Source organism: Choristoneura fumiferana, chromosome 9 (genome assembly GCF_025370935.1).
Source record: "Choristoneura fumiferana chromosome 9, NRCan_CFum_1, whole genome shotgun sequence".
NCBI classification, from domain to species: Eukaryota; Metazoa; Arthropoda; class Insecta; order Lepidoptera; family Tortricidae; genus Choristoneura; species Choristoneura fumiferana.
In genome coordinates this window covers 7,719,305-7,743,043 of record NC_133480.1, presented here as the reverse complement: position 1 = coordinate 7,743,043, position 23,739 = coordinate 7,719,305, and the positions used below count along the sequence as shown (strand labels likewise).

The window sequence follows — 23,739 nt, the reverse complement described above, 5'->3', positions numbered from 1 at the left end:
GAAAGAAAGTAAATAATGTGGTTAGTTCCCCTTGGCTTCTACATCGTACTGCTGAAGAGGACGGTTAAATTCTTATAGTTCTGACGTCAAAACCAAATACACCGATATTTCCGAGGGTTTGTAGTAGGTACAGGCTAAGCCAAAGACATTATCAGATACAACTATAATCTTCTTAGGTTGCTGAAGTAGCAATGGGCAGGTCTTATAGCACGGAGCATATATAGATGGCCACTCGGGCCGAAAAGTTCTCGAATAAAGACCGCTGATCGGAAAGTTCAGCGTAGGAGTCCACCAAAGAGATGGACGGGTGACCTGGTTAAAGCCGCGGGTCACGGTGGATGCAGGCCGCTTCCAACCGAAGAAACTGAAGGTCTTTGTTCAACAAGAACGTCCTACGGCTGATATAATGCCGCAACTGCTGATGGAGACCATCGCAAGTGCTTCCTTTTGCCCGAAAGACGGCGGTTTCAGGGCAGCATGCCGCAGATTAAGTCGACGTAGGGACAGTGACTCAACGGAGTACGCCGTTTTGTCACTAATTAGTTTTAAATTTTTGTGTTTTTATTGATTATAAATTATATGTCTTTGAGGTAAGTATATATTGTATAGGCCATGTTGCCCGAAATAAATTGTATAATGCTTATAATGAACCTTCTTTCCATAGCACAGTCGATTAACAAATGATGCCAAAGCACATCGTACGCACCTTCAGGTGACCTTACTTGTTATTACTTCTAGGGGATCTACTCCCCATTCCAAATTACCTTGTCCCTTTATATAGGCAGTTACGGCAGACATCGCCTTTATCTGCCAGGGCCCGTTTGTACCCTTGTTATGTCCGAAGGTTCGGACACGCTCCACTGAATAGTAACTGTTGTTTCTTGCCAGTGATTTTGTTAAAAGGTGGTTCAAAACGTAATTGGGTCATAAGTAACAGAAGACCTTCCCCGTTTACCCGAGGAGGATTGACATCCCGTAAATTGTGGTGTTTTGAAAAGTTGCAAAAATAAGTACTTATTCCTATAAATAGATAACTTACTTATAGTTGACCGGTCCAAGAATGTTGAAGTAAGTACTCCAGCTTTCAACATAACGTGTTAGCTTTGAACATGAAACTACCGTGAGACTCACTCATATTTAAAGGAAAAAACCGGAAAAGTAACGTTTTAAATCGAGTTTAGCTCGACAGGGGCTCGTATCGCAGGGCACTATACGACGGCTAACGGAGGCTATACGAATAAGCTTGAAATGTGGAGCTGAATTCGATTTAAGATTATCGATTATCCGGGTTTATTTCATGAAACGAGTAACTTTGTCTGCAATGCAACCAATAGATGGCGTATCCGAGTAAACTGTGCTTTAAAAATGTTGATGTATACCAGTGTTTTTCAACTTGTGGGTCGCGGCCCCCTGGGGGTAAAAAATAATAAGTAAAAATATTTATTAAGAAAATGCTAACTAATAATATTTGGCACTAAATAAAGTACCTACATGAAAATAAACAACGAGTAGGTTGGTCGCGAAATATTTCTTCATATTAAAGGGGTCGTGTCACGAAAAAGGTTGAAAAACTCTTATTTTTTTACGCCATACTCAAGGATGTGAAAATTTCTTGCCAAGATATTTATAACGAGGATGAAGCCGCGATTTAAAGCTATGCATTATAAATCAGAAATCGATATTATAGGTTATGTAGGTACTTTATTGTCACACGCAGTGACGCAATCCTTTGTTTTCGTGGAATCCTAACCGTTGCAAAGTACATTAATTAAAACGTTGACAAATACGTAATTTATCGAACACAATAGATTTTCTTTTGTAATGACGTCCATCGCGTGACAAAAAAAACTTCCTGTTGCCTCTTTCGCTATTAAATACCTAGAGCAATAAATGAGAAATTACTTCACCAGGGACATAATTATATAGTGTTCACTCATACCAGTGTTATCTCACAACATTAAACCCGCAATAAATTACCCAACGGTACCCGTATCGTAACCACAACACGGAAGACCAAAGAGTCATCCACCTTTGACTATTATACGAACCTAGCTTTCAATTCAACAAGGTTTTTGTGGGTCAATGCATCTTAAGAAGAGACATTTGATTTTTTTTTTTTTCCAATATTGTGAACAAGGTACCTGGGTAAAGTATGTGAATCTAATGAATGAATAATAATATTTTGGGCTCCAAAGTTGCGAAGTAGTTTTGTACAGTACTTATCAAAACTTTATCTCACTACAAAAATATTTGGAAACCCACATAGCAGACAGAAAAGAACCCAGAATTGATAGTCGTTCTTTCTTGAGTTTTTTACCTATACTTGCAGCCCTAGGGTGATAAAGTTACCTTATACTGCTAGCCAAGCTATAAACGATGGCCCTAAGTCAAGTTAAAATTTTCCAAAATGCTATGAAAGTGATTAATGCTATGAAAATGAGTATCTTGAGCGATAACGAGTTCCTTGCACGGAAATTTTAATTACCTCTTAAACTTCCACCTTGTTTTATCCCATCTCTACTAAATAAGATTTAGTTCGGTATTTCCACTTTGGCTCGTCACTTTTTTAACCCCCAATGCAAAAAGAGCGGTGTTTTATGTTTGACACCAATGTCTGTGTGTATGTTTGCATCATCGTAGCTTTCAAACGGATGTAACTATTTAGATGCTGTTTTTTTACGTGAAAGCGAATTTCCTTGCTGTGGTTCTTAGCTATTTGATAAAAGTCTATACTTGGTTTGAATAGGTATTTAACTAAATGTAAACAAACTTCAGCTGCCAGATTTGGTACATTCAAGGTTTTTATACATTTTACTTATCTATCATTGTAATACAAACTAGACTAGTTTATTTCAATACAGAAATGTAAATTTTATTTAGTTTAATGGGGGAATTTTAATATTAAAGACACCAATTCACATTGTTTTGTTTACTTTTGGTTAAATACCTATCCAAACCAAGTATACCTAGTAGGTAAGCTCAGTTTAGTTTCAGTTTGTTTATCATAATAAATGCGTCAAAATATGCGTCTGTCTGTTAACCTCTTCATACCTACCGAGCTACCTACTTAAATTTTATATTTTTTTATTAATTTTATTTTATTTGTTAACCCCGACGCAAAAAGAGGGGTGTTATAAGTTTGACCGCTATGTGTCTCTGTGTCTGTCTGTGGCACTGTAGCTCTTAAACGGGTGAACCGATTTAAATGCGGTTTTTTTTTATTTGAAAGCAGGTTTTTTAGCGATGGTTCTTAAACATGTTTTATCAAAATCGGTTCATTTATGAGATATTTATTTATTGAACTTTGAAGTGACAATGTCGGGAGCTTACCCACTTTTTGTTGGTTAGGTTATGTTGTTTAAGTTTGTCTTCTATGTTAGTGAATAAATGTTTTTTTTTCTTTCTTTAAACCGATGAATCGATTTAAATGAAATTTGGTAGGTATGAAGATAGTTTGGGATCCCGGGAAGGAAGGACATAGGATAGTTTTTGTCCCTCAAAAATAGTACAGTTCCCGCGGGATAAAGATACCTAATCGAATTCCACTAGTTTTCTCATTATTGCGGTGTTTTTGTTGTTTGTTTAAGTTTCCGGGTAGGTAGCCCGTAGCGTAGTTCAATTAAGTAGACAAATTGCAACAGATTACAGAATGTTTTCTAGAATTGTTGCTTGTGAATATATTGTATTTAAGTACATTGAATGTAAATTATTTATCCTTTAGGTTTAATTTATCATATAAGTAACCGAATAAAAATATTGGATTCATTTTATTATTTTTCATTATTTCTGACCAAAAAACTTTATGACACAGTTTGCCAATAAAAAGGCATAGGTAGCCCCGTAGCGTAGCCCCGGTGGTACCTAAGTAGATAATTAGTTATTCTGTGACTAAATTCCAGTGTAAAATCAAATACTTAACGTAATTTTGAGTACTTAGTTTAAATAGATACATATTTACGTACTTGACTGTACATATTGTGTAAAATAATACAAAAATGAAATAATAACTAAAGATAAAATTAAAATCTTTGATTAAAATCCAAAGTGATTGAAAGTTGAATGAATCTTTTCATTCCTTCTAACACGCCAACAGCGCATAAGACCCGTCTCGCTTTCATTCGGAAGTGGTCGTGCGTGAGTTCGGGCGTTTTCGTATATCGTTCACTCATTTCGGCTTATCGTCCGAGTCCGAGGGCACCGCGCCGCGCATGCTCACTTTCTTTGACCGCCAGTGCGCAAGCGCGATTTGTGTCAGCCGGCGACGCGACTCGACATAACCTCAATCTATTAAAATATTTTTCGTTGATATTTCGTGTTGTTTTCACACAAAATGGCTCAATTAGACGGACTTAGTAAATTTGGTATTGTGGCTTTAGTTGTGCTTGCCATTTGGCTTGTGAAGTTTTTATTTGATGTGATTTATACCTATGCACTTGGACCTGCGGTGAATAAAGTGGACTTTAAATCTAAAGGGAAATGGGCATGTAAGTAAATCGACACTGCATTTTAAATACTTATTGTTATTTGTGTACTCTACATTCTGTATTAAGTATTGACCGGAAAGGTTTGCTAATATTTTTTCATCAGTATCGTTTAGTGTTATGTTGTGTTTTGTTTGTATTCGGTTTCGATTTTCGTTTTTGTCGTCATCTCAATATTTAATATGCTACCCGGCACAGCAGTCGTTTTTCGATGAAAGTAGAAAGCGGAAGTGAAATTTGTAATGCTTACTGAATATTCAAATAATTAATACAGTGGTAACAGTTTCATTTCGTAGATTATTCATAGACAGTGCGTTGGACTGTTTTATTTTTTGACCTACATTCTGAAATTGCTGTGTAATGTTTTCCGTAAATGAGTTAATATTGTTTTAAAGGTATACAGATTGAATTAATACAAAACTTCAGTGTGTATTTTAACTTAATATAGGTCAAAGGGTCAGAGGTCACCGTCCCTTAATTAATGGTATTACTGTTAGTAAAATAGATGTCGCTGCAAGCGTGAAATTGTCCACTGTCATAATGTCATGTTCAGTGTTGCTAGTAACAAAATCTTTAGGGTTGGGACCAAATTTTACCCCGTGTACCTACTAATACCCCGAAATAACTAACCCCCTTATTCATAAAACTTAACAAGCCTATGTTAACTAACAAATGCTTTGTCCCTTTCTAACAAATACAAATGTCGAAGTGACAGATAAGGACAAACGAATTTTAGCGGCATTTTAACTAAAATAGGTTTGATTGTCGTTTATGAATAAGGGGGTAAGTCTTTACCCGCAGCTTCGCTTTCAACCATTAGATCTGGCAATCAAATTGAAATTCCGAGAATAGTAAAAATTATGTTCCCTCCCCTGGGGATTCCCGAAATTTACATGGTGGTTTTCATTTAATTGCATTTAATGAAGAACGTACAAAATTTCGTGTCCCTAGATTTAGCGGTAAAGATTTTGGGATTTTCCATGGATCTCGTAGGAATATCGGGATAAAGGCAGCCTGCATCATTTTGGATGTTCAGTTATCTAGGTAGGTGAAGACATAACAGGCGCACGACACGTCCTAGTGCTAGCTTCAAATTCTAGTTTAAAAATAAAAATAGTTCTAAAACTTTTTGTATCATCCTAATAGTTATTTAATTTACTATAATTTGTTTTTATTAGCAATGTATAATGCTTGCTCAACGAAATCTGGGATTTCTTAAAAACTTAATAGATTTTCGGATTGGTAAACTGCAGGGCTACTACGAAATTCGACCCCTCTTACACTTAGGTATACTATTTAATACAAAAGCGAGAGGGACGGTACGATACGAAGTTCGATTTTCGAACATCGGAGTAGGTACGCCCTCAGAATTTGAACCCTTTTTTTTCGAACGGACTGTGGCTGTTATCCACAGATTATTAATATGTAGCTAGCTACAGAAAGACAGTCAATTATTGTTGTTTCCTATTATTGACGTTGTAGCGCTGTTAAATTTTACAGTCTGTTGTACTTGTTTGACAGTCGTAGGGCTTTCCACAGGTCGATATAATCACTATCGATAGTCTCCAGTTAATGCTAGTGATGCGCTCTACGATAAATGGGTGTTACGGATGTCTTGTACTAATTTAATTTTTATTCATACTCGTATAAGTTATGAAATAAACCAACCAAAACCAAACCAACCAAGTGTTTTTAATCATTTATTCATTAAAGGGTCTCTTTCCATTAAATTTATATTTGAATAAAATTTTGAACATGGAGCTATTATTGCAAAGGTTAGAAAAACTTACCCTTAGACGAGAGTGGTACACCATGAACCATTTCCTTTTCCGTGAACAGGCAAGGATACGAATATCGAATCCGCGCACCTATTCGATCGAACTGAGTATGGTCAAAATGTCTTTCACATACGCGTTTCAACAACAGTTGACTCTTGGTTAAAGCCAGCAAATAAGGCTAGTCGGTACTAGCAACGACATCCAAAGATTATGTTAATAGTAGTTTTTGAGCATGCAAAATAGTTTGTGAGTGGCACTTGTTGAATTACAATCAACAACACAACACTTGAATTTTGCCATATTGGAAGTCAGTAGAATATCACTCGCACTAAACACTACCGCAAGTAGAGTATTGTATTGTTAAACAGAGGAGGATGGCTACTCATGGAACTACAACTCGACCGAAACGGGAGGAGAACGCAAGAGAATACCCGCACTCAACTCAATGTTTAAATCACAATGACGGGTAAGGACATGACAGCAAAGAAATGGCGGCTGTCCACAGATTGTAATAATATCATACAAGTGGTAGCGCTACAACGTCGATGAATGAAACTAAACCGTCAGGCCCCTGCTGTTATCTTCAGACGGCTTTTACAGCTTACCGGAGAGAGAGCGAGCTGGGCCGCTCAGCAAGAAATTGGAACCCGCAAATGGCGAATACAACCGATTACTTTTTTCGGTTGGTTTGTCGGATCGGATTCCCGGTGGTCAAGTTGGTATGACACTTCTGGCGTGTGACGTCATGGGTGGAGCGGATTTCAAATCTTCTACCTACAGCAAGCCGATAATCTACGTTTGTTTTAAAAAAATCTTATAAGTACTAAATCTAGGGCTTACTTCCTGGGCCATAAAATATATGTGAGTGATAATATAATAATAAATATCATAATATATGTGATAGTGTTATAGCTTAGATACCTATTAGATACCAAACCACTCCCTTTACTATCTATTGATAAGATCAAAAGAAATGTGTCAACTGTCAAATAAAAACATCTATCAACGATTTCTGTTGTTTAGATAGTTTATACGAGACACCTAGTACTATTATAATGTTCTGTGCCCTTAGTCTTAGTTTGAATGGGTTATTGTATTATTACCGAACTCGTGCATGGTGGCAATGACAGTAGAATGAGATGGTAAATCCAATTGTGACTGCTAGTACATTAGAAAATTTTGACTTATGGGTTCTAACTAGATAACTTAAATAAAGGGGTGACACACTGTTTTGTCGCTTGTACAGAACGTCAATTTGTAACTGATGCAATAGGAAAAGGAAAGGTTATGCTGAGCGGCGAAATGGCGTGCCCCATAATTGCTTGTTAAAAAGCATGGTTTGGGTTTGTCGTTTTTACTGCCCATTGTTCATCATGCCCGGTTCACATCACATCATTCCAGTAAAACCGTTCCAGTAGCTGACACTGCGGTGCTCGATCGATCTTGTGTAACTCGTTTGGATTGTGACCCGGCAATGTATCGCTACTGGCACGATTTCACTGGTATAATGTAAACCGGGCATTACGCAGAATCACAATGGGTAAAATATAAAAACATTAGAGCTGCTTTTGTCTCACAAAAATATAATTTATTGCGTGCACATGAGTGGAGAGTTAACAACTTTCGCATTTATGTAAGCAACTGTACCCTTTAAGCGGGTTTCTTACCCAATCTTTATATAATTAAGGTATTCAGAAAACCGTGAAAACATAAGACAAAAACCCAGTTACGCAGGTACAGTTGAGGAAACTGAATCACGTACCAGGGTGGAACCTTTGTGCTACTAATGTTATGATGTCATCTCATACATTTGCTAAAGAAATCATAGCGAAATCGATCATAAAAAGATTGCACCTTGGTACGTGATTCAGTTTCCACGACTGTACTTCACGGCCCTTCAAAAATTTCTAATCATGCTATAATCTTTGTAAGTATAATATATAGTACTTAGTAGATACTTGTTTATTTTGGGACCTTCGTACCTATGTACTTATTTGGATTATTTACCTGATAGTATAACTACTGTGCGGCGGTTCTCGGCCGCGTAATGAGCAGAAAACTCGTTCGCCGCTCCGCTGCTGGCAGTTTACGGTTTTATAGCGTTAGAATTCTCTATTTCGATACATCTATCGCGTATATAGTGATCACGGACAAACTCAACTGACAGGTAGGCGAGTCACTATTGTTATGAAATCGTCAACTATGCCGTACATGCCACATCACTAAAAGTGACGTACATCCCTAAAGCATGGGGTGGCAATCTGACGTTTTGATTTGGCGCGAAAAGCGAGAGAACGCAAGAATAACTTATTTTTATTACTTAAATAGTTTAAAAGTAAGTTTCATCTAAATTTTACGTGGGTCGTCGGAATCTAGTGAATTGGTTGCATACCTAGACACAATGACCTACACCGGACTTAACAGGAAATACATTGTGTTCACATTTCAACTATGTCTTAAAAAATATTGTTTCATTTTAAATGTCAATTTCGGATTGAGCCTGTTTCATTCTGTTCACTCTAGCGTAAAAAAAATAAAGTAGTGGTAGGTTAATTTATATTAATTCTGGTATCACATTGGTCAGCGTGCTAATTTAATTCACGTCATACACACGTAGCCAAAAACATACATAATACATGAACAAAAAAATGTATAGACAAAAACCTACTTATTTGCGTACTTACGAGGTCAAATGGGACTGATCAAATGGGCTTATCGAGCGTTTGGTGAAATCGCGTCATAGGTTTTAATGGTTCGTGATCTCGTCAACGGATTTTAAAAACGCGTGTCCAATCCAGACAATCAAATGATGGAGTTACTTTAATACGTGATGGATATACTATTAGCTGGATAACCAGGATTTTTTTAAAGATATATCATGTTCGTGTATTTAGTACTTAGGTATTTTTTTAAAATATAGATTATAGGAGAACAAAAAAACAAAGCCTACGTGGCCTAAAAAGCCAGATAAATTATTTTCCTCATCATAACATATTGAATCGCCACATATGAGCGCGAGATACTGGTGGGGCGAGCAACATCCGTTAATCCTGATTAATCCACCGCAATATCGAAAATTACCTGTCGAATTAATGTGAATATAATAAATTATACTCGTTTCCCTTGACTTTCATAGAAGTCATTGTTACGAATGTTACCACTGTCCTTATTTCACTTTTTCCTGGACAAAGTTCTGAAGAGATTTCCCGATACTAGAAATATAAGAAATCGCTCCGAATGGACAAATTGAAAATTGTCGCGAAGCTTTCTCAGGGCCACTGCTTTGTCAAAGTTTCCACTAAGCTCTCAAAGAGTCTCACTATCTTTTATTTAACTTGTAATTAATGCCACACCTAGATTAAGTTTTGTGGGACTAGATTGAAACTTTATAACAAGTATACTTTATACCTGACTTTTTTGATTGGATTGGAACTACCGTATTGTCTAACCCCGCGCACTTGTGATCGCTTTCACTCTTTCTATCCTCATCCATCGTATTATCAAATCGACATTAAAATACGATTGAGCATAATTAAGTAATATTTTTTTTTTAGCTGGTACGTATTTATCCCAGCGGATCGCACTTGCGTTCCAAAGGGGTAATGCGGCCGGCATCATGGGAACTCTGCCACAGGCAGATCTTTTGGACGGGGTTTTCTTTTTATAATTTTTATTTTTATAGTAACTGACCTATAGATATATTTAGTTAAGGTTTCTTAGGTAAGTTTTCTTTGTCTTCTTATTATTATTTAATTTAATTTAATCTGTACTTCTTTTGTTTTTTTATTTGAGTTAAACAGTAATTATTCGAATATTATATGTATAAGTATTGAAAAAAAAAATATTAATTGCATTTAAAATGAATAAATGTTAGTGATGATTAGATTCGAAAATGATGTATATTGTTTTGCTATTGTTTTGGACTAATTAGGATTGCGTATTTATTTCTTTTAACTTATATTAATTTCTCGATATTAAATTTTAACTTCCTGGTGATAACAATTGAATTTAAGTACTTAGGTTTATTTATATTATTGTTTTAAATAAACTTATATTTGTAAGTACGCCTAACGGCAAAACAAAGAAAATCTCTGAAATGTTAATAATCTCTGTAACTTACCTATGTTATATGTTAATAGCAAAATAATCGGTTACGTTTTATGTATATTTTTTCGACTTTTCCAATCACTAGTCATTGTATAAGTATTATATATCTGTCACGTCACGTTTGTTTACATGATAAGACACTGAAGGATGAATAGATTATACAAATAAATCATTCATTCATTCATTTACATACTTAGTCCTATCACTAAATAGTGATTGACATCATTAGAATTGATATTATACATTGAAAAATTGTAACACACAAGAACACTTAATACATTCACTGCCACCGACGCACATATGCGTTTTCAGAACTTCGCCCAGTGCCGCTGTCATAAAGTCATACATAAGTATTCATTTCAAACATTTTGAACGCACACGTGCGCCGGTGGCACCAGTGGAAGTCAGGTGGCAGTGAGTGCGTTAACTGTGATGTCTATTTAATAGTACATTGTGTCTTAAGGGCGGTAAATAAGAAATTACGAACGAGAGTCTATTAGCACAGCACGCCATGCAGTAACAAACTCATTTACCGACCTTGGGCTTCCTGACAACAAAATTAGTACGGGCAATGACTCATTTACCGACCACGGGTTTCATGACAAGCACATTAAGGTCGAGGGTTTTATTTGGGGGTTTGCAAGCAAGGTAGCCTGCATGTTATGACACTGTTTACGAGCAAGTGTGATGAAAAAGCTGTAACCACTTCATTCAACGACTCATATAGTAAAGTGAAGCAGTAGAATGTGCAACAATAAAGTACAACTTCCTTAATCTTCCACTCTTCGACACTTAGAGTAGACACTTGTTGTAATATTCCACGTACATAGGTTCTTGAAGAAATGTTACCATTTTCAACGTAACTTTTGCTCCGACGGTCAGGGAGAACAGCCAACTGGTTCTGTAAAAAACGCTGGAAGTTTTTGATACAAGAAATCTCATAAACGCATTAACTTAAATTCCCTATTATTTATTACAATACAATAATTATATTGCACATGCATCAACCAACACATAGTAAGCAGTACAGAAAACAGGTATATACACAGAGACTTTCTGAGGTAAGCAATAGGCGGCCCTAATAAATATTGACATAAATTAAATTAAAATATAGTTATATAGAGATTATTGTCATTATCAAACAATTTTTTACAAAAAATCCTGTCCTTGCTTAGGTATTCTTCACTATTATAACTACGAAAGTAACTCTGTCTGTCTATGTCCGTCTGTCTAAGTCTGTTTGTGTCTGTCTGTCTACGTTTGTCTGCCTATGTTTGTGTGTCTATGTATGTCAGTCTGTGACCTTTTACCGTATAACCACTGAACAGATTCAAATGAAATTTGGTATTTTTAGGATAGTTTTATGCACATGCACAATTCCCGTAGGGGCGCGATAAGGCTGTGTTTCCACCTTACCACCAGAGATGTGCGAGGATGTGTCGCCAGGAATGTGTTTTTCATAAATCAATAGAAACGCTTCATTTACCTATCCTATTATTAAGACGTGGTGGCCGAGTGGTTTGCCCTATGGCCTCATAAGCAGAGGATCGTGGGTTCAATCCTCGGCTCGCACCTCTTGAGTTTTACGAAATTCATGTGCGGTATTAAATTTTAAATTTACCACGAGCTTTACGGTGAAGGAAAACATCGTGAGGAAACCTGCACAAACCTGCGAAGCAATTCAATGGTGTGTGTGAAGTTCCCAATCCGCACTGGGCCCGCGTGGGAACTACGGTTCAAGATCTCTCATTCTGAGAGGAGGTCTGTGCCCAGCAGTGGGACGTATATAGGCTGGGATGATGATTATGGTTTACCTATCCTCGCACAGCACAGCTTTAGTGGGAACAGCTGAAAGAATCTAAGGAGCTAAAAAATGTCTTCGTAAAAGAACAATGTCTGCCTTTTTAATATTAACATCTAAAGTTTAGATTCTAAACAAAGACTTACCTAATGCCTGAAGGTCAACCAATATCAGTAGAATTATTGTTTTGTTAATTTTAACATTAGGTAGACGTTATATATGCACTTTAGATTATTGATGTTTACGACTTGGGTTTTTTTTGGAATTCATGTGCTAGTGCGAAGTTAAATTCGAAATTTACTTTGTGGATTACGGTGTGTGAGGTTCCCAATCCGCATTACATTACAGCTCAAGAACTCTCATTTTGTGAGGAAGCTTGTGCCCAGCAGTGGGTCATGTATGGGCCGGATAATAATGATAATTGCACGTCTTGTTTTAAGTAGTCCAACTATAATAATGTAACTTAAAAAAGTTGAGAAATTTATGACATTGTCATTATATTTTAAAGTTCAATATCTCAAAAATGGCTTAACCGATTTTTATCAAACATAGCTTAACACCACCGCAAGTAAACTCGCTTTCGGATAAAAAAACTCATTGAAATAGGTCCATCCGTTTGAGACCTATGATGCCACAGCTAGACAGACATTGGCATCAAACTTATGTGTTATCTTATCTTATAACTCCTCTTTTTGCGTGGGGGGTTAAAAAAGTGCAGGGACTGTTCACACTTGGCCTAGCATCGTGGCATGCGTTCTGTTTAACTTACCTACGTTATTTCCACTTTAAAGGTATTTAAAGTTTTCTAGACCACTGCAGAGTTTCATTTTGCATATGAACTAGTCTATGGGGTACAGTATTTAGTTGAATGAACAGCTACCTGGAGTGCTGTTGTTTGAAGTTTTGTTTGCTTTATGATGATGAAGAGGGTTCATAGACCTCGAGTTAGAACTTTGTTTAATTTAAGAATAGCGTCCAATTACGCTTGAAATATCAGACAGGGTCGATTTTTTTATCATGAACAATCACACTATCTTATTTTTATTTTATTCGTATTAATATTTTATATCGTCACTTACATTACCAGAAAGTCAACAAAATTGACTCTTGACAATAATGTTCATAAAGTTCACTCATCAAAATTATCGACATTGACTTTGAGGTACGAGCTTTTTAAAAATAGTGACGATATGCTGATTTTTTCAAGATAACCAACTCCCAACTCTTAATAGTTACTTAGTTATTATACTTGTTCTTTATTCTGTGAAAGTTCCGAAAAGGCCCTTCATCTTCATAATGCGCCACTATGGTTTAGGCAAGACGTTGTCTGTCAGTTAATCAGTCAGTCTCATTACTCTTATACGTGTACTAGTAGATAGATGCTAGACCGTCCGTCTGTGTATCTGGGCTGTGTCTTTAAACCGTAACGAAGAGGCAGATTTTTTTAATTTTTAGGTACGGAAGCTAATACTCATAATTGTCATTATGCTGTTTTTTTTTTAATTGTACCTAGGGCATCCACATCGAGACCCTAATCCATGATTTATTTTGATACATATTTACTGCCGATTAATGGGTTTGATATCTTAATTGGATATCGAAAGGCTTTTCCTAGCTAAATGGGACCTAAGAGAATACAAACTTATTTGATTTCCACCGTCGAACAACTCATATATGGGTTCTCGCAACTTAATACCTATCTAATTTCTTGAATCGATCTGGAATCTCGGAAACGGTTCTAAGGATTTCCATGAAATTTGCCGTTGGGTGTGTGGGTGAACAATCGATTTAGTTTGATTGATCTTATCTCTGGAAAAACGCGTGTTTTTGGGTTTTAGTCTGAGGCGAAACTCGATCGCCTAGGTTTACCTACGGAAAATCGAGTAAAAACTAGGCTGTGTTTACTGATCAGCGATTAAACTCATGCAAGTATCTTGCACTCAACTCTCGGCAAATACTGTAAATGGTTCTCCATTTTTTCGTTCAAAATATTTTTCCCAAGTGATTTATTTCCCAACTGTTTCATATGAAAAAACGATTCAAGTACTTCAGGATTCGTATAAAAATAAAAGTAACCTAACCTACAGGATCATCATGTCAAGCAGTGGCCCCCAAGGCTCTCCACTTAGACCGGTCTTGTGCTTTCCGCATCCAACCAGATCGTCGCTCCATCTTGTTGGAGGCCTATCGACAGCTCGTCTCCCGATCCGCGGACGCCATTCGAGAACCTTCTGACCCCATCTGCCATTAGTCCTGCGAGCAATGTGCCCCGCCCAGCACTGCAATGCCACTTCAGTCTTGCAAATCTTCGGGCTACGTCGGTAACCTTAGTTCTACTGCGGATATCATCATTTCTGGTTCTATCCCGCAGAGAAACCCCGAGCATAGACTTCTCCATAGCTCTCTGAGTGACTTTGAGCTTCCTCATGAAGCCCATCGTTAGCGCCCACGTCTCAGATCTGTGTGTTATCACTGGCAACACACACTGGACAAAAAGACAGAGAACATCTACAGGGTAGTCCTTAAATATAATTATCCTGTATAGTTTCAGAAATAAATCCATATGGAACAGTTGCACTAATGAATCAATTAGGGAAACATATTTTCGACGGCAAGCCAGGATCCCAGTGTTTGTCGAACAATGCATTCAGTCAAACGTATTTTGACGGAACATCAATGAATCGTCATCTCCCTTCAACTCACTTACCCCGGCCGGCTTTCTAATTTTGTAATCTATAATTACTTACGCAGTGATATAAAATTAAAACTGGTCACAAAACAGCGAATTGTAAAGGAAAAACTTCGAAGATAATTTTTACTTATTTCTTTTCCCCGAGAATTCCGTAACGTTCAGGGCTCGTGAGTAAAAACAATATTTTAATTGCAACATTTTTGTACCTTATCAGTGTCGCAGTGATGCTCCATTAAAATTCCCTTAGTTTCAAATTACAGAGGGTGCTCTTAAAATACGGCGTTGGAATTTGTGAAATTTCATTATCTTGGATGTTTAATTTTTGAATAACGGCGCCCGTTACAATGTCTGCTTCTTCTACCTCTTTTTATCTTTTTATAACTGGCTGTGTTACGCAGCTTGGTCTGCTTTTCGAGGGAACTTCGCACGTTCCTGTGATAAAATAGTATTTGTTCATCAGGGTTAGCTTCTGTACTGCAAAAAGTCACTAATTTGAAAGAGCCCAGGGGGGCTACCTCGAATTTAGTTCGTATCATACCGTCCTGTGCACGCTAATGGTATTTACTAGGAGAGTGTGAGAGATAGTATGATGCGAATTTCTAATTTCGACGTAGCCCTCCTGATGGACGACTCTTTGGATCGAGTATATTGACCGAACACACGAGCGAAAAAGCTCCCTGAGCCACAAGTACCTATTCGAATTTACTGGTACGTCCATCTGGTACTAAATCAGTTTTATCTAAAACGTTGAACGAACGCGAGAGAACGATTAAGAAAAGAATGATGGTTGTCTCGAATATAGAGAGAAGAATGTTAACTTAGTTAGAACATGTGTTAATATAAATATTGGAAAAGGGAAACCAAGTGGAGCATTCCATGATCGGATCGGATTGAGGATATCCTAAGGAAAGATCAGGTTAACCGGCAGACCGCCAGCAGGAAACCGGCGAGCATGCATGAAAAGACTAATGAGTGTTGATGAAGCAAAATATGCATGTCTGGATTGTAGCCAGTAAACAAAATAGCCTCTGCGTAACCCTTCGTTGGAAAATAGGCGTGATTGTATGTATCTATGTACAATCTAAAAGTAGTGGCTCTGTGAGCTGTAAACCTCATGAGTCTGTCTTTGCCTTTTGAACCCCAATGTTTGTCATTTGATAAAAATCCAAAAGCTATAAATCGACAAAATACAACTGTCGAAATTGCTCACGAAATTTCACGACAATCGGTTGAGAAATGGGACCTGTAGCGGAGAGTGGAGAACATGGGATGGGGTGACTAATTTAAATTTAAGAATGGTTGAAGAACAACAAACATTAAGAAACTAAAGGCAGCAAAAAATACCACTCCCAGTCACAATATCCCGATCTAATAAGTTGTCATATCCAATGCCATTTTTTGTCACAAGAAGTGCAAAATATCCGAAAGACTTGAGACGAAATTGCAAGACGGCTAGTCTTTAATATAGATTTGCGACAAATCACCGCACTATTCTAAGTATATTAAAGTTAACTTTATCGCAACAGAACCTTGCATTTGAAAGAAAACTTTAAAACATGCAGGTAGAGCCCAGTTCCAACTGCAAGTGTTACAACGAGCGGCTGGCAAGAAACCAGCTGATTCATAAACTGGTAGCTTTCACCTTCCTAAGTTCAAGGTGAACTAGCTCGCACGGCCTTACGCCAAGGTTGGTTTTACGCTAAACACGTGCTAACATCAGCTGGCAGGACCGGTTATGGTACTTTTGAAGAAAGTTTTGTATAGATCTATAGAGGTATTTATAATATGTGCTTGAAGGTAGGAGTATCCTATTTTGGTTATTATAATTAAACTGTTAGGTAAAATATTTCTATGGCCCGTGGGCCTGATGACAGTGTTTTAGAAAGAATATTCTGCTAATATTTGATATAAATGAGGAAGTAGGGTACCTACTCAGAAACGGTGCATGTAAGGGATATGAATAAAATTTGGCACACATGATCATAACATGTAAGCGAAGTTTGCTGACCAAGCCGCGGGTAATAGGTACATAGCTGGTAAGAAATTAAGGTTTTTTTTTAAATACAAACGATGGGAGCGAATCCCATTACTTTTGGGCACTATACCACGAGGTCCTTTAGTTTCACATGGAGTAGGTAGTTTCTATTAGATGTTCATTGGTATTTTAAATATATTTTATTTCGTTAATAAATAACTTTGAATCAGGTTTAAGTGAACAAAACTTTATTCACTTCTCATGCTCGCAAAGTTCATATTTATGCTGGATCTACTATGATTGATTATATTATATAGTAATGCATGAACAATAAAAGGTACATAGTAAGTGAACAATTGTTTCCACTGTTGCTATTTCTTTCCTCGCCATCGAACTGAAAAGCAGAGTGTCAAACTCGAGCATTCATTAAACCCATTTTCCCCTCGACGTGTCTATCCACCCTCGCTGTACCGGCTCGGGTGGCAATATGAACGTCTCGGGTAAAATGGCTCGTTTTATGCTCTTTTTGTACAATCTACTATTTTACCATCAACTTCATCATCATTATTATATCAATATTATATATTGTACCAATCTCGGTTACTATCACGACAATAACTTACATAAACATCAGTCAACAAAACGTTCAATTCCCCTCCAAATAACCCCTATTGACATAACCTACTTCCTATCGCAGCCACCTTACTATCAATAACAAATTATGCAGATTCGACTTAGCGGCAGTCGTACCTACTACTGACATAAATTCGTTGACTTAGCGCTCCGATCAGATATTATGTTGGTTTATGCTCTTCTCGGTTGCATAATCCTTATCTGTATTTACTGCTGGGATCATATTGATAAGAGGAAGATTCGCTCCAGTCCATTGCAGTTTCTTTATTTGCCATTAATTGTATGTGATGCATTTCGTATGACACAACGCAAATAACGCAATTCGCTACACAATTATACCAATACAGGTATAGCAAGTAGATTAGTAGGTATATGTAAAACGTAGTAGGTACTTTATGAAATTGAGCTGACATTAAAAACATCTAACCCAGTTTTAACTCTTTTAAACCCTAGGCCGTAAAACCCCCTTATAATGCAGTGCCTACGCTTTTACTTTTGTAGGTATTTAATTTAAATTATTTACGCATTAGCACGCTGAAGTGGCAATGGGCCGGCCATACAACCCGAAGAACCGATAACCGTTGGAGAAGACGAGTTCTTGAGGGGAGACCACGGATCGGCAAACGTAGCGTAGGGACGTCCTCAGACTCGGTGGAGCGATGATCTTCGCAGGGCGGCTGGCAAGAGCTGGATGAGAGTGGCCGAGGATCGTGCTCAGTGGCGTGCCATGGGCGAGGCCTATGTCCAGCAGTGGACGAACATAGGCTGATGATGATGATGATGATGACTCATTACATTTGTTACAATTATGTCTACTTAATTGTTCCAGAGTAATTTAACTAATTAGAAATATCAATTGTTTCAGTGGTTACCGGCTGCACGGACGGTATTGGCAAGCAATATGCGCGACAGGTAATTAATCAATCATTATTAAATTTTAATTAATCAATCAATTCTAGGGACGCGCTTCACTTTTGCTGTAAGTATTTGCCTGATGTTAATGTTGCGCTTTTTTGTGTTACACGTGAAAGATGACTCTGTAGTGATTAATAAAATTTTAGAACAAGAAAATTAACCGACTACAAAAAAGCCAAGAGCGTGTCTGATACGCCCGAAAAAGGGTTCCGTAGCCATTACGAAAAAAAAAGTAATATTTTTCTAAGGATTTCGTATTTTGTACGGAATATTCCAAGTTAAGGTATATTTTATACCGTAGGCTGCTATAAAACTCAAGAAAACTTAACCGTTATAGTTTTCCTTGTAAGTTTGATACTTACTAACATCCTGATTTTTTTCAAATTTTTCCACCCACCGATTTACATTTTAGAGGGAGGGGGATGCTCGATTTTAATGAAAATTTGCACTTTAAAGTTGAATATTTTGCAGCCGGTGAAATTACTGGAACTTGAGGTATCCCATCTTAGGCCTCTAGGTTGGCAACGCATCTGCAATACCCCTGGTGTTGCAGATGTTTATGGACGGTGGTGATCTCTTACAATCAGGAGACCCACTTGCGCGTTTGCCATCCAGTCGAATAAAAAAATAAAAAATAAACAAATAACTCAATCGAAAAGTCGTTTGAGCAACTCCCTTATAGTTTTAAAAAACCCATCCAACGATACCCCACACTACAAGGTTGGATGAGAAAAAAAAATCACCCCCACTTTACGTCTCTTACTCTCTAAAAAAAATTGGTATGGGTACTCTAAAAAAAATTGTTTTTGAATTTCTATTTTTTCCCTTTTGTCGGCATAGTTTACATATATATTCGTGCAAAATTACAGCTTTCTAGCATTGATAGTCCCTGAGCAAAGCCGTACATAGACAGATATGGCGAAACTATAAGGGTTCCGTTTTTGCCATTTTGGCTACGGAACCCTAAAAAACCATGAAAAATTTTCTACCAGTCTGAATATTCTGCCTTAGCACGAGCCAGCAGTGGACCTATAGTCATCTACCTCAGCTACGCACTTTATATTGGGCTTCAATCAGTCCTGCTGACTCGTGCTGAGGCATCGACCGACTTCAGCCTGGTAGAAAATTATTTTCATGTCTTTTTTGTAGTCGGTTCAATTTTCTGTTATGATTTTTATTTCACGCTTTTTTGTATATAATCTACGATACAATAGTTTAATATCAACTGCTCGTCACCTTTTACGAAAGATTGCTTTTTCCAATGTCGAGACGTTCATTATTGAGGAGTGCTGGTACTTCACCACCCGTTTTACCATAAGCATTACGAGGAGCATAAATGGCTTGGCAACTGTGTCAAAGTAATTAAAATTCAACCCGTGAAATACTTGTTATTGAGTAGTAACTCCGATGGTCAACTGTGGTCTTCATCATCAGTTCCACTTCACCAAATGATGATTTTCAAGAGCAAATGCACGAGTTACTACTAAATATATCCAATTTACTATAGATGTCCCTACAACATTTGAAGAGTTCCCTCGATTTCCTTAAGATCCAATCATCAGATCCTGATTTGGTGCCTATGGGACCTAATTGAAGACATTTCTAGACGAACGCAAAATTTTTTTTCAAATCTGTTCATAAATGACGTAGTTCTGAGGTAACAAACATAAAAAAAAATACAACCGAATTGATAATCTCCTCCTTTTCTGAAGTCGGTTAAAAATAAAACAGATCTTACGTTGTAGGTATGTACTTTATAAATCGGAATGTAGTCGAGTGAATTTCCTATATTTATTAGGCGATATGTATTATATTATATATAGGCGATTTCTAATATTATTGCTCTGCCAGACTGCGTGGTAGTTTAATGAACTTTAATGACATATAATTGTAACAAAAAAAAATGATTCTTTTTTCGCCGACATTTAACTAAGCTCGGCGAAATGTTGCACTTAAAGAGCGGGAAAACCCTAAATCATATGTGGCCTTACACGGGGTGTGCAGAATTGAGAGCAAAATGAAAATCCGTTTTTGCCAGTTGCCCGTTCAGTAAAACCTCTGTTGAGAAGAATCCGGCGACAAACTCAACTACATTTTTTAAAACAGCTTCTAGCAGATTCTAGCTTGTATCCGACTACAAATCAAAGTAATAAAATATTGTATTTTTATCAGTAACTTGTTGATTCTCCCACTCGTTGATACATTATTTCTCATATTAAAATTATAACGTAACCTCTATAGTAAAACTTCTTGTACGAGCCCTTTGAGTGCAAATGTCTAGTGTATAAAGTTCTTTACGAGCATAATAACTTGAAATAATGTGTCTGCACTCTGCAGGCAAAAATAAATTATGCAGCTAACGGACGAAGATGTAGACTGGAACCGCAAATTTGGGGGAAAACCGACCGCAGATAGGGAAAAGGGGAAAATATTTGAGGGAAAATGGGGAACTTTATGCGAAAAGGGTGAGACTTTGTGCCATGTTGCAATTCGTTATTACTGGTCGCAATTGACTAGTTTAAAAGTACCAGTCTGTTTATATTATACAGTTCAGTCTGTTAAATAATTTGTTAAGTGCAGAGAGGTAGGAACACAGTCCTTCATGTCCTCATAGTTCAAATAATATAACTTGAGCCCTGTATCTGTCGTACCCTACCCATCCCTTCTGAGGAAGTAATACAATATTTCAAATGGATATCAATGTAGTGAAAGTCCGCCCACAGTTGCGAAGTAAAATTTTATATTCATACGTACTTCGCGACCTGCATTCATTCAAAGATAAGATAGACAAGACAAGTCTGTATAAAAAACAATATAGGAACGCAGTCTACCATTGTCTCTAATATTTCGTTTTCTAGTTTTTTTTTTACAGAATAACGGCAAAATATGCATTGGCAAAATTTCCCTCTGATGTGCAAAACCATAATTTTTGATAAGTACTTACTTAAATATTGTGTGTGAGCGAGTATTATGTATACCTCTAGGTACTCGTATATTGTTCTAATAGACATAAATAAAAAACTAGGTTATTTTAAACTTTTTTTTTCGAGTCTGTTTTATGTTTTTGTTTAAAATTATTTATATTATTTTTACAAGCGGTTCTAATGCTTCAGAGCCATGCCCACCTAATTTCAAAGTGTTCCAAGAAAACGTTTATTTAAAAAGATATCATATCTAGAGAAGGTACTCGTATATAAAATTGTGATTCAGTGCCTCTCATAGTATTTTATGCAGTAACACGCAGTAAAACTATATATCCTCACCATACATTATACATATATGTAAATCTAAGCACTAAGGGAATATTTTATTGAAATATTTTATCCGTATCGAGTTCACAGGATTTTGTACTATTATGCGAAAGAATTGAAAACTGCGAAGCGAATATAATTTACAGATATTTTTATTTCAACGTTTCTGCAAAATAAATAAAGTGAGTAAAATTCTTATTAGTTTTAAATTGGAAGAAAGATCAGATAGTTTTTATAAACGGACTAGCTGTTGCCCGCGACTCCGTTCCCGTAGAATTCGTTTATCGCTATCCCGCGGAAACTACTTATACAATTTTCCAGGATAAAGGCTATCCTATATCCTTCCCCGGGACTCAAACAATCTGTATACCGAATTTCATCTAAATCAGTTCAGCGGTTTAGACGTGATATGATAGGTAACAAACAAACAATTAAACAAACTTTGGGATAAAATATTTAAACTGTGCGAACTTATTTAAAATTGTGCGAATAGGTCTGCTTCTAAAGTTGCGGATCATTTCAATTCTTATGTATTTTACTTACTTTAACCACATGTCTTTAGTATTTTATAACTTGCATATTTAACAATATAAATATGTTTATTGAACATCACAAATCATTATTAGATTAGAATATAAATAAGGTGATCTATGTAATATTTATTATTCGACTGAATCCTCATACAAACTATTAATATAAACTGATTTGTATTCTTCTCCTGCCAAAGTTGTAAATTAAATGTACCTTGGTATTGTGCCTGCTAGCGATAGTTTTTTATAGACTTCAAATATTTACAAAGACGTGACACTAATGTGTATTCTTGTTAATCTTATAAGTTAAACATACCTACCTAATGTACCTACCGCCCACTATCCTTTTTCACGTATGAAATTCAAATATTGTATCTAAAAAACAATACAAATATAACACATTAGTTTGGATTCTTACCCTGCTAATGTATTAAATTAAACTAAACATAATACTAAGCATTGTCCTTTGTCGAATATTTTTATGTATTTAAAGGTAAGTATATTGGTTTGAAAAAAGCCGTGGTGGCCTAGTGGTGTGACCTGTGGCCTCTCAAGCAGAGGATCATGGGTTCAAACCCCGGCTCGCACCTCTGAGTTTTCGAAATTCATGTGCGAAATTACATTTAAAATTTACTGCGAGCTTTGCAGTAAAGGAAAACATCGTGAGGAAAACTGCACAATGCCTGCGAAGTAATTCAATGGTGTGTGTGAAGTTCCCAATCCGCACTGGGCCCGCGTGGGAACTACGGCACAAGCCTTCTTATTCTGAGAGGAGGCCTGTCCCCGCCAGTGGGACGTAATATGGGCTGGGATGATGATTATGATTATGATTTAAAAAGACTAATCGTAGCCTAAGGGCAAGTTGGATGTGGACAGTGCAGGACTGATTGTTGTGAAACTCTTTGGAGGAGGCCTTTGTCCATTCCATTAGTGGACGTCTTTCGGGCTGATATGATGATGATAATGATGAAAAGGATCAGTTAATGTTAAAAATATCTTATTAATATTAAGTGACTGGTAGAGATTCCTGAAAGTGATTAGTCCGCCTTTGTACAGGAATCTCAGTGTGTCACAATTATGTGTTTTGTTTCGTTTCTTTTGTACAATAAAGTGTTTACATACATACATACGTCATATGAAACGTATTTCACTCCGACTATTCTATTTGTATTTATTTGTATAGTCTCAACTATAATTATTTTCTGGCAAACAATGTTCGAATTCGAGTTATTTGCCACATAATTTCTCGTATGTAAATCCCAGTGTTCAATATTTACGTAATACTAACAGACAATTGCGAAGACATCTATATGAGAGAATCATGGTTATTCGAAATTGCCTCATTAATTATTACTTTCTTTGAAAGGAATGTTTATTTCGCAACAGTATAATAACCTATCCAATAAAAAGTTGGAAATTTTGATAAAACATGTCTAAGAACCATCGCTAGAGGACCTGCTTTCAAATAAAAAAACTGCATTTAAATCGGTCCACCCGTTTAAGTGCTACGGGGCCACAGACAGACACACATAGCGGTCAAACTTATAACACCCCTCTTTTTGCGTCGGGGGTTAAA

At 36.7% G+C, this 23,739-nt stretch overlaps 1 protein-coding gene across 1 annotated transcript in view; it reads left to right on the top strand.

Annotated features, from left to right (window-relative positions):
- The first annotated feature begins 4,170 nt into the window (after positions 1–4,170).
- Positions 4,171–23,739, top strand: part of LOC141431137 (very-long-chain 3-oxoacyl-CoA reductase-like) — a 34,091-nt gene continuing 14,522 nt past the window's right edge. Inside the window, exons 1-2 of the mRNA XM_074092161.1 lie at positions 4,171–4,484; positions 18,333–18,379. Coding sequence (XP_073948262.1) covers positions 4,331–4,484; positions 18,333–18,379 — 201 coding nt within the window. The 5' untranslated portion in view covers positions 4,171–4,330. The remainder of the gene's footprint in view (positions 4,485–18,332; positions 18,380–23,739) is intronic.